Source organism: Thermobia domestica, chromosome 3 (genome assembly GCF_964235325.1).
Source record: "Thermobia domestica chromosome 3, izTheDome1.hap1.1, whole genome shotgun sequence".
Lineage (NCBI taxonomy): Eukaryota > Metazoa > Arthropoda > Insecta > Zygentoma > Lepismatidae > Thermobia > Thermobia domestica.
In genome coordinates this window covers 163,770,866-163,783,985 of record NC_137456.1, presented here as the reverse complement: position 1 = coordinate 163,783,985, position 13,120 = coordinate 163,770,866, and the positions used below count along the sequence as shown (strand labels likewise).

General features: G+C 35.2%; 1 protein-coding gene across 1 annotated transcript in view; it reads left to right on the top strand.

Moving 5' to 3' along the window:
- The window catches only part of LOC145680859 (kielin/chordin-like protein), a 1,295,905-nt gene that overhangs the window by 1,172,248 nt on the left and 110,537 nt on the right, over window positions 1-13,120 (top strand). Inside the window, exons 41-44 of the mRNA XM_081751993.1 lie at window positions 522-698; window positions 4,090-4,313; window positions 6,968-7,173; window positions 11,004-11,266. Coding sequence (XP_081608119.1) covers window positions 522-698; window positions 4,090-4,313; window positions 6,968-7,173; window positions 11,004-11,266 — 870 coding nt within the window. The remainder of the gene's footprint in view (window positions 1-521; window positions 699-4,089; window positions 4,314-6,967; window positions 7,174-11,003; window positions 11,267-13,120) is intronic.

Here is a 13,120-nt window from a genome sequence, read left to right as displayed (position 1 = left end):
AATTTTATGGATCGTATCACAAACATATATTTACTATTCAGCAAAAAACTAACCCTAATAATTTTTGTATCTGTTCAATCGTATTAGTATGTTAAAATATCTTCCACTCAGTTTATTGATGAAGCATAGATGCATATCAAGAAGCATTTGAAATCACTTCGCAATTATAAAAGTACTTCAAGAACGGAAAAATAAATCATCAAAATATGTCATGTCATTAAATTTAAAATTTCAATATATCCTTTAATTTTTCGTATCACTAAAATTATTTACACGATTTTCTAATTTGTAAATCTGCAATATTGTTAAAAAAAAAAAAAAAAACTACTGTCAGATTTAATAAAGTCCCTAAACACAATACACAATATAGTTGAGAATTAGAAACATTTTATGGTAAAGCAACATGAGATATTTAGAACTTAAACGATTCAATGACAAATATACAGAGTGCGATCATTGATTCATTACATTATATAGTTCCTGAAAACTGGTGAAAAATAAGCTTAATTCTTTATTCTTAGAATGGAACTGTTCTGTGTGCTGATGTTGAGTGCCCGCCTGTGCAGTGTGCAAACCCTAGTCATTTTCCAAATCAGTGTTGTCCACAATGTCTTAGCTGTGAGCTAGAAGGCAAAGAATACCAAGACGGAGAAATATTTTCACATCCGAGTCAAAAGTGCGAAATATGTGTTTGTGAGGTAAGTTGTAATGTTAGTGTTTAATGTTCACTGTGTGCTGATATTCTTTAAATATATTTCCTGTTGTTATATCACAATATTAATATAATTTTTATGACTTACATTTAGTATTTTTTTCTTTTTTTTTCGAAGCCAAGTTTTTCGTATTTGGTTCTATTTCAAGTTTGTTAACTTATTATGGTTTTTTTCCTCACTGGTTTTTAGTAACGGTATTTGCATTTTTTTTCTTGTTGTCTTCTGCATTGTCTCCATAAATATCCCAACTACTCGCCTCACTCAAACGGGCCGACCTACTTTCTCTTGCTTTCAGCTTATAGTACCGGAGAAAAGAAATTCATTGCTCTGGTCAACACACCGATTTGGGCACAATGTTCAAATCTCGGTGAAATCAATCTTTCGTGAACAAATTCAACAACTTGGACTTTATGCCGTGATCTTCAGATTATAATAACCATGAAGACAAGAATAAACCAATTTTAAAACCTCTGGTAGGACACAGCTCACTTATGACCTTTGCAGGTCACACAGACTCTCAAACGAAACATTTTGTACCCTAGCAAAGCAAGAAGAGTGAGATACTATACTATTCTGTTTGAAAATAGAGAGAGGTTGCTTTCTGCTTGATCGCAGGCAAAATTAGGGGATTGACTCACAAGGCAAACACATGCAAAAGAATTATTCAGAAATATAGAAAACTATACAAAAAGCCACTTTAATTGTTATAACTTATATTCATTACGTAGTAAACTACATTTTCAGGATTTTTTATGAGAAATAAAAGAACTGTATCTTGTAAGTTGTAACAATACAATGCTTTATGCAATACCAACAGAACTTGGATCAGTTCTTTGATTTTCACTTAATTATTAATCCTCTTATATGGAAATGTGCATTTTCATTGAAGGAAAATTTAGAAATTTCCTAGGATACTTTCAGTACCTATCTTTTATTTCAATTCCTAAGCAGTGTGGCTACTAGGTCTCTACATATACGAATTGATATACATTTTTTATATGGCTTGTAAGATTATGAAACGTTTAGAAACATCTCAAAATCTTTTATTATTATTATTATTATTATTATTATTATTATTATTATTATTATTATTATTATTATTATTATTATTATTATTATTATTATTATTATTATTATTATTATTATTATTATTATTATTATTATTATTATTATTATTATTATTATTATTATTATAAAGGTAACCAAGAAAGTTCTGTCACTTTTTGTTGAGGTCTGTGTTCAATTGGCCCTCACACCGTGAGTTGAATGCGAATGGAGATAAGGCGAAGGTCAGTTGTTTGTGTGGGTATATCCAACATACTATCTGGTTGTAGTAGTTCAGTCACACCGTGAACTTGCGTAAGGACAGAGTGAACGTGGAATCTATACAGAGCGTCATAAAGGCTTGTATGCTGTACGAGTTCAAGCTGGGGTCAAATGCCGCTGCAGCGGGGGGAAGATATTCCAGGCCTTTGATTAGGATGCCGTGATTACGCGTACAGTGTAGTGATGGTTTAACAAGTTTAAGGAAGATGACGAAACACTCGAAGACGCACCACGTGCTGGAAGACTAACACATGTACAAAATGAAGATCTTCAGGCAGCAATTAAGGCGAACAGTGGCCAGACATGTGAGGAACTGGGACTACAATTTAGTGTGAGTGGTGGATCGATGGGTTCCACATGATTTGACTCCAAGCCAGAAGGCAACGCAAGCAGATACCTGTGTTTCTTCTGAGGAAGGAGCCATTTCTGAACAGAGTGTTGACATGTGATGAGAAGTGGGTCCTGTACGAAGCTCCACGGCGCCGTCATTATTGGTTAGCTTCCCATGAACCGGTTCCAATGCACCAGAAGAAGGTCCTCCTATGTGTTTGGTGGACTACTGGCGGCATAGTGCATTGGGAACAGCTACCAGCTGGTCAGAACATCAATGAAACTGTGTACTGTGAGCAATTGAACCGTATTCAAGGAAAACTAGAAACGTTAGAGCCAGCACTTCTGAATCGCAAAGGGGTCCTCCTGTTACAGAACAACACTAAGCTCCACATGGCTAGGATGACCCAGGACACTATTGCACCGTCCGATTATCATATGTTCCATTCCTTGAACAATCACCTTAGAGGACGCCAGTTCAAATTCCTAGTAGAGGTGCAAAATGCACTTGATACCTTCTTCGCTTCACGACCCACAAGTTTTACCGCGATGGAATCCATGGCCTTCCAAAACCTTAGCAGAAGGTCGTCCATGTTGATGGGGACTATTTTGATCTTCTAGATACGTCTTAGGTGGCATATTGATGTTCGAAGTTGATGGGTGAAAAGGCGACAGAACTTTCGTGGTTATCTTTATATTATTATTATTATTATTATTATTATTATTATTATTATTATTATTATTATTATTATTATTATTATTATTATTATTATTATTATTATTATTGATAGATTCCTAAACAGCTTAAGAAAAGCGAAGATTTAACACCACAGAAACAGAAGCCCGTCAATAGAGCCTTTCTATTGGCAATTGCAAGAAGATTATGTTACTTTTATGTCATCATCCTTTCAATTTCTTCTCAATCTGCCCAAACACTTCCCAAATTTCTTTTTAAAAAGAGTTGTGATTAATCTGTGTTAAACACAGTTGTTCAGTAAATATAACCTTTAATCTCTTTCCCCTTCGTGTGTATTACTACGTGATTGCGTTCGAATATTGTTGTTAGAAGTGAAAATAATTTAATAAATGAAATAAGGATGAGTAATCTACGATTAGTAGCAAATACCTGATGGTCATTTTGTTTTGTTAGCACTTGCCATATTATTATTTTTTGAAATTTTAGTAATGATTATTTGGTAAAAACAGCTTACTGTTAGTATTATAGTCATTGAACCTGAGGCCTCCGAAAGAAATATAGACGAGAATTATCCAGTTGCTGGAAAGCGGTAAAATATTACTTTTGGAAAAATAAATGTAATTAGTGTTATTAAATACAACGTGTTTTTATGTCATGTAGTATTTTCAAGTTTTTTTTTTTTTTTTTTTTTTTTTTTTTTTGAGTGGTCAGAAGGTTTTCTTGCAACTCGTCCAGCGTATGTGTTTCGAAATTAAAGTAAGCTAAAGCTTTATATTTTATTGTCCTAATTCAACAGGTATGATTTGTCTACTTCCGATTGTCTGAAGGTTTAGGGATAAAGAATCTAACTATCTTAAAGATTTAGATTTAATTATGCAGATATGAATGAAAATAATAAAAAGCACTAATATAATGAAAATAGTAAATTTTTTCTCATTAATTAAATTTAACTCAAAACAAAAAAAAGGATAAAAAAGGGAAAAGCGATTGAATATTTTCACTTGCTTCCTTTTTCCTTTCTAGGGTGGTTTTCTACTATGTGCACCGCAAGTTTGTGAAATTCATTGTAAGCACCCTGTTCCTGACAGTTGTTGTCCTTCATGTTCTCGTTGTTACTTTGAAGAAAAAATATATCCTAACAGAGCTAAATTCAGTCCAGATTCATGCCGAAACTGCTCCTGTGAAGATGGAACAGTAATTTGCTCTAGCGTTGAATGTCCTGATCTAACTTGTCCTGTAAAAATAAGGTAAGTTTATGTATTTGAATGTAATGAATAGATAAACATTCCAAAAATTATTATTAAGAGGCGAATAATAGTTAAAGGACATTCCAAACGCATTACCAACGAGTTTAGATTTAAATTGCTGCACACAGTTATAACTTATTCAGAACATAACAATATAATCATGTTGCATCGGTAGAAACGATAACAGGCGATAATGATTATATTGTTATTTTCTGAATACCAGTAAATGATAACTATAACTATGTAAATTATAATTTAAATCTAAATTCCTGACATGTAATAGGTTAATAAATCAATAATGCAAAGTTACATTACAACACGATTGCAGTTTAGAGAGCATAAATAATTTACCAGTGTAGCCTTGCGTATCGTAGTTGCCAACGCTCTCGCCTTTAGTGCAAGTAATCCCGGATTCGATTACCGATGAAAACACTCTATTGAAAAAGTATGAAAGCTTTTTTAGACCAGTCATCCTGAGTGAGGCTTTCCTGTGTTTTTCTCATTCACACCAGGCAAATGCCGGGATGGTACCTAACATGCAGGTCCCAGGTCGCTTCCTTTCTTCCTTTCCAATACCCCGGGAAGTGTGATCGCCGAGGAACGTCATTCCTCATACGTGACGGGTTAGCATGCTTATAGATGGCGGAAGCCCAGAAATCAAATCTCTAATCCTAATAATTTGGCAGATAACTTGACACTCTTTCTCGTGTAGGAACCAATTTCTATTCATTTTATTTTTTGCAAACTAACATGTCAATAAGGCAAAAGTGTTTGAGCTATATGGTTTATATGTTTTTCATTTTAATCCCGGTTAAGGCTTAATATGTATTTTTAATCGGCTTGATAAAACGTGGGAAAAAAAGGTAAAAAAAATGTAAGATCACAGTCAGTGGTAGTTGTTGTCATATTGCCTCATGAATTCATTGTTAAACTTGAATTTAAACTGACAGATACTTTTAGTAATTTGAAACCGCTTTATTTCTTTTCATTTATTAATTTGCCCATTATAGAAACAAAAGATCCAATTATCATAAAAGAACAAATAAGCACGAATTAGATTCATAGTAATTATCTGTAGTTAATATAGAAAAACGAATTGCATTTGCTTATCAAGATAATAGAAACATCTGGAGTTGGAAACACGTCAGATGTCTGGGTCAGTAATGGTCAGGCGCGGTTGGTGATAGTGTGTTAGGGCAAACTCCGTACTAAGTGACGAATAGTAGAGAGGCAGTGTGCAGTGAACTGAGCAGACGGTGAATACGGGGTTGCATGATCCGAACTGCTGATAAGGAATCATAGTGATTTAGCACGATACCAGTGGTGTCGCGAAAATTCGACATGGACCGTTGATGACTGGAAACGTGTGATATGGTCAGATGAGTCATTGTTCAACTTATTTCAAACCACAGACCGTTTATATGTGTGGCGAACACCCAAACAAGCATATGTCCCCAACCGTGAAATATGGCGGCGGCGGCTCTGTGATGTTGTGGGCCGCACTATTTTGAATTTCAGTGGATCAATGGCTTACCGATCGCGTCACTGCTCGTAATTACGTCACCATTTTAGGGGGTCTAGATATTGTTTTCAGACACTGGTGCCATATTCCAGGATGATAATGCGCCCATCAACATAAATGGAGCTGTTGTGACGTGGTTTGAATACTGGGATGAAGTTGAACACCTCCTATGGCCCGCTCAATTCCTGGACCTAAATATAATTGAACATCTGTAATCAGTTTCGGAGACATGAATCCTGCGCAGATTTTCGCCTCTATCCTCTTTCACAGAACTGAGTGACGCATTGCACCCGGCATAGTGTAATATTCCATTTGCTATGATTCACGACCTCCATGGCTCCATTCCACGTCGTATGAAACCTGTTCAGAGAGCAAAAGGTAGCCCAGCGCTATATTAATCTGGTAAGTTGCATTTTTTCAGGTGCTTCTATTATTTTGAGAACCATCTATACATATACGCAAATGGGAAATAAATTATAAACATAAAACTGGTACAAAAATACATACTACTTATCATGGTTTCAAGAATATTTGTGTTTCAAAAATTTTTAAAGTATTAAAACTATATATTAAAATCACAGCAAAGTAGTTTTCTGTGTATAATATTTCTTTTATCTTTATTGATTTTTTTTATCATAAATTAGAAAATCGTAAATGAAAAGATAATAAATATTAGCTTTGGTATATAACAATATATCTATTTATTTAATTGTCAGAATGTTAAATGGACATTTCCATTTTCATCACTGGTGTTCACTCTTGAAACATTATCTCCTTTTTTCTCCCCCTTTCTTCATTAAAAAGTGTCCATTCAAAATTTCAGCAAGAATGAAATAAATATATTGACCCATATCAAAGTTCAAGTCAATATTTATAATCATGCATCATTTTATTTCCTTAAAAATTGTGGATGTGAATGAGTAGAGCTAAAAGTTATGAGTGAAAAAATACGCTTAAAAGAAGTAAAGTATTAATAAATCAAATTGTAACAATGATACTAAAAGTGTATTATGCACTAATGTTAAAAGCTACATTTTCGGCAATATCAGAATACAGTAGATGCATTTCTCCATTAACACAATTATTGTGAATGTTTAGTGCCTTATTATTTTCTTCATCTATGCACTTATAGACCTCCAGGAGAATGTTGTGAAATATGTGAAGGCTGCATAGATGAGGGGAGACTTTATCTGCATGAAGAAAAGTGGACGTCAGAACTTGACCCTTGCAAGACTTGTGAATGCATTAATGGAATGATTAAGTGTGAACATGAGGAGTGCGAGAAAGATTGTCCATCACCTCGCCCAGTGCCGGGGAAATGTTGTCCTGAATGTACAGGTAATGCTGAGTGTTCGACAAATTGGACACTTGAAGTTTATTCAGAAGTTAAACAAGAGAAAGAAAACCTCATCGAAATATGCATAGTTTAATAAACTGAAAATGCTAAATCATACAATCAAATTATCTTTAATATTATCTAGTTTGAAAGCTATGAGAGTTAGCAAAGGCCACTTAGGGAAGTAATGAGAAACTAATGTAGATTTTTAGTTATCGATGCAGTACATATCTTATTATCCATAGATCCAAAAACGGTCAAATTTTCAAGGTCACACCATACTAATAATTTTTTTAATAATATATATAATATGTTTTCCTACAAATTACACCTACAATTAGCCATATAAATAACCATTTTACTTAAATAATATGTAATAAAATGTAATTTAATTATTTATAATATATAATACTTGTATATTGTATGTTTTCCACTTAAATATATTGTTTAAATGTAAAAAAAATACTTTGAGAAAACTATTAGTGTTACTTGTATCAATAACAAAGTCATAGATGGCTATTTATGAATAACTGACTATCACCATCATCGTAGATATTCTGCCATTAATAGCAGGTCATCATCAGCAGAGAAGTTTCCATGCACATGATTCCCAAATCTTTGTCTTGATATAGCGGTTACACGTTTCCATGCCATCTGTCAATTATACCATATTTCGTTCCTTCTCTCTTTTTCCTTCCACAGTACTTCTATCTTATCCATAATGATACAGTTCTTTCTCAGACAATGTTCAGACCATTTTCTCTTTCTAATTGATTTAATACTGTCCTTCTCCCCATGTTATTCCTAATGCTTCATCATTGGTTTTCTGTTCGATCCAGCTTATTTTCTCCATTCTTCTTCATTTTCCATAAAATATGTCTATCACCCAATATTGCTGTTTTTAATTCATCTTGCTAGTTAATCTCTTCTAGTATCACCGAAGAAGTGCTAAGCCATGGACAGGTGTTAAAGGTACTCGTGACAGATAAGCGCCGGAATGTGGACAGTCTCTAACAATAGATTGTTTAGTGTATTACTTGTATTACATGCATCATTAACAAAATCATGGGTGGCTATTTATGAAGAATAATCTGGCTATCGTCATTATCAGGTATTCTGCCATTAATAGCAAGTCACCCACACATGGAACCCACTGTATTGTGATTACGGTGAACAGGTTGCCGTCCTGTCAAATAGTGCGGCTAAAACGATCCTTCTGTCTTCGGACTCCCCGGTGCGCCGTGTGAACACCGGCTGGCATATATATCGTTTCAATTATCCTGCCTTACATCGTGTACACTATCCGCGCATGTGTCAATTCTTCGAAACGACCATTGGGCATTTTGCAGCGCCATTATCAGTCCACGCACAGTCTTTCAATTATACAACAGGCCTTCTCTATCCGTCGTCTTGGCATCGTAGACTCAAGGTATGATCCACTCACCACTATACTTCTTCCGATATCTTTCAAACTAACCTTCAAAAATCATGCCTTCTACAGACAATACGATACACCTTCCTTCTACCAGCCCAGCGTGCTGAGACCTCCAAATGAATATCAAAGTGTCCTAGACACTCATTCTGTGATGTATAATTTGTTGGAACTAGAGTATGAATATGGGGTCTTTAAATGCGTTTTTCACCAGTGTATATATTCGTATGTGTATCATATTCATATGTATTTGTATATCACTCCTTTATATATGACAAATTCTTCTGTTAGAAATGTAAGGAATCTGGATATATGTATAATAGAGATTAATAATCTCTTTTATAAAGAAAGCTAAATATTGACTAACATTTGTAACCTTGAGTTAATATATAAGGGTCGATCAACTGAAACCCGTTCAGTGGTCATAATTCATGAAATAAATTTTATTTCGAGCCGAAACTTGTACACTATCTAGAGACGTCTATTGTTAGCTTGCAGTAAAAATATTGTTCAGAAGAAGTCACCATGAGCGTTGAGACACTTGTTCCACTGTGTCACTAACTTACAAATGCCGTCCATGTAAAATTTGAACGGATGACTATCCAACCAATCACGCACAGCGTCCTGAACTCAGCGTCAGATTGAATTATCTGACCTTTCAATGCCTTCTTTAGAGACCCAAAGATGTGAAAGTCACAAGGTGAAAGGACAGGGCTGCAGAGCGGGTATCGCAACATTTCCCACTTGAATCGTTGAAACAAATCCTACACTTGATTTGCAACGTGTGGACGCGCGTTGTCATGCAACACAATGACTCCAGCGGTCAATCAACCAGGCCTTTTGTTTTTGATGGCTCTCCGTAACTGTGTCAAGGTCTGACAGTAACGTGCGGCGTTGATGGACTGTCCTGGTTCTTTGAAGTCGAGCAATAATGGTCCATGGCAATCAAAAAACACAGACACCATAACTTTTCCCGCAGACGGTTGCGTCTTGAACTTTTTGGGACTTGGAGATGAGGGATGTTTCCACTGCATACTGGAAGACTTTAAACTCGGTTCAAAATGATGGCACCAAGTTTCATCCTCAGCAACAATGCGCAGCAAGAAGTCGTTACCTTCCAAATGGTAACGTGACAAATGTTCAATGGCGCAATCCATACGCTCCAAATTTTGGTCTTCCGTCAATACCCTGGGGATCCATTGCGCGCACACTTTATGATACCCCAGATCTTTCACAATTTTCTGAGCAGTACCATAATTCATGTTTAACCAGTTCGTTATGAATTGCATACTAATACGTCTATCCTCAGCTATAGCTGCATTTACCTTTTCACGCCTGTCTTCTGTGGCAAAAAAAAAAAAAAAAAAAAAAGGCTTGACCAGGACGGGGATAACCAGTGGTTTGTTCACGCCCCTTCCGAAACATTCTGACCCAGTCCACCACTGTTGTTTTGGAGACGCATGCATCACCATACACATCTTTTATACGGCGGAACATTTCAGCAGGTTGACAATTTTCGGCACTCAGAAAGTGGATGACGGCACGCTGGCCCTGTTTACACGGATTGGAGATCTTGAACGCCATCTTTCACTCGTTATACCTGCAAAACGGAAACACGTATCAACAACATTCCTACACCCAACACACAGGGACATTAGCCATTACACACTATTAAAAAAACAATATCCCCCTACACACTATACCAATAATACATGAAACGAACGGGTTTCAGTTGATCGCCCCTTATATAACGATTATGCCAGGAATGCTAGGAAGCCATAATTAACTTTGAGTGAAAACTCTATATTTTTGGATTAGCTATATCATGAGCTCAGGGAAAAGGCTACACGTTGTTGCAGCCAATATGCAATGGCTAGATCCTTTAAGAATTGAGATAAAGGAGAGCAGATTTTGCATATGCTCCAACACTTGAGTAGTTATACGTGACATACAAAAACCATAGAAATTGTTTATTCTGAGAGTTTTTCTGTTTTAAACGGATTAGTAGATGTTTCGAACACAGAATGCTGAAAATTAATTGGAATATAATATAATTACTCTTTAATAATAAAAGTGACTTTCCGTCTAAAAAAATCTAGTCTCTGTTCAATAGTGGAACATAAAAACAGTTTCAGACAGTCAATGTTAAAAGTATTGTTATAAAGAAAAAAAAGAAGGAAAATTACAATGATTTTTTTTATTGCTTGAAGAGATTTTTAAACAAAATGTTTTATACGTATATCTTTCATTTACTTTTAAACTTCCTCTTGGCTACATGGTTAGCATATGCACCAAGGCAAACAGTCACTTTTTTTTATTTTAAAACTATGTTGTGTAGTAAAATTCAGTTCTTTTTACTGTGGTGTTTTAATGTTCGAATCCATTATATTTAACCAACAGGATGTTTGTATCAAGACTCGGAATATGCTGATGGAGATATGTTTCATCCAACACCTTGTGAAACGTGTTTATGCCAAGCTGGGCATGTGATGTGTTACTACGTTAAGTGTCCTCCTTTGGATTGTCCATCCGATTCCATTTTAGATCCGGAACCAGGAGAATGTTGTCCAACATGCAGGGCGTTTTCAAGTGATTGTACCTCAGACAGATTAGGGGAAGTCATGCATCTTGATGATGACCCATGTATTCGTTGTGAATGCAAGGTAGTATCTCCAATTGTTGCTTTTTCAAGTTCATTTATTATTGCTACCTAATATAATTAGTATCAATAATTATTAAATCTAATCTCTGGCTAATTCTTAGCATTTTTTTCCCATAGCATAAGCAATCATAGCATTAGATATTGGTGCTGCTCATTCCTATAAATGTGAGCAACAAATTCAATTTAGTATTTGAATATCAAATTGTATCATCTTCAATGAAGTCTTCTTGCTTGTTTCTCGGATGTTTTGAATTAACTTCAAGTGAATCGAGTGTGTATCACATCTAGACAACGATCACTTAATTGTATATTTACTGATTATGCATTGAGATATGGTAATAATATTTTGCAATCCTGAACCAAATTACCACCTTAAATATTGGTTAGCAAATCTTTTGCCTAGTACATCCATATTCTGATTATTCTCTATTTTTAAATCAATTGTTGTAAGTTCAATATTTGCTATGGTTACTTGATTACTTGATAAGTTTATAACATTTACCTTGATTTTCTATTATTGTTGTTGTATATTACAATATATATATTAATTTGAAAAAGGAAAATTAAATGAAATCTTTAACATCCTATGCTTATGCATTTTATGCTAAAAAAGAAAAAAAGACAGATGAATACGATGATTATAAAAGAATTGGTGGTATGTGAATATTGGAAGAAACAGGAGATCACTGAGAAAATCTATAAATACGATGTTATTCTTCAGAAACTTCCATGATTTGTTCATATTGATCTGTGGGGAGATGTGAATATTTTCAGAGCTAAAGTGTTCAAAATCGTGAAAAGCTCAATTTCAACTCGCGCTATTTCGAATTCGAAAAATCTTGGGGTCGCAATCCATATCAGCGTAACGGAGATCATACACACGCAATCCAAAACTTCATATTTCATCAATGTGCAATGAATGTGCAAGGTGTTCCCCACGGGGTATAATTCCCAGACATGCTTTCAACAGAATTCTCAGATATGCTCTGCAAGCTGGATCCCAACTAGGCAAGATATAAGCCCGCACAGCACTGAACACGGAATACTCGGCACGAAGACGGAGCATTAAGGACCACCAGCACCACGGTTCCTCATGTTCGGAATATGGCGTGCTGTGATGTTTTGTTTCATGCTTATACGTACAAAATACATTGCAACATGCATTATTCCGAACACAAGGAACCGTGGATCTGGTGGTCCTTAACATTTCCGACTTCCTGTCGAAGCATTCCGTGTCCACTGTTGTTAAGATTTACTTTTTGCCTAGTTCAGACTCGCCTTGAAATTAGAGCATATCTGAGAATTCTGTTGAGAGCATGTCTGGGAATTATACCATGTAGAGAATCCTGAATATACCATCTTGAACACCGATTGTATATTGATGAAATGTGCATTTTGAATTGGGTATGTATGACTTTCTTTACGCTTATATGGACCACCGCCTGCCGCCCCACGATTTTTCGAATTCAAAATAGTGCTTGTTGATTTTTTTTTTTTACTATTTTGGACAGTCCTAGTTCTAAAACTATGCACTTTCCCCCATAGGTTCATGGGAATTTTTGTCTTATTTTGATGTGAGGAATCGCCGCTTACAATTACTCTCTATATTTCAGTAATTATCATTATCATTTCTTTTTGTCCTATTTTATACGTGTATAAAATTTTCCTTTCATTTGCTATCCCTTCTTTTCCGGCTTATTTTTGTCTTTATTCACTATTGTCCCTATTATTAACTTGGGAACACTAGCATTCCAATTTGGCGCTTACCTGTACACTGCACACTTACTTTTCTTTCTTTTTCTTTTCTTCCCTGCCGATGAAAGGTTGACGAAAAATTGTTTTATGTATCATTTTG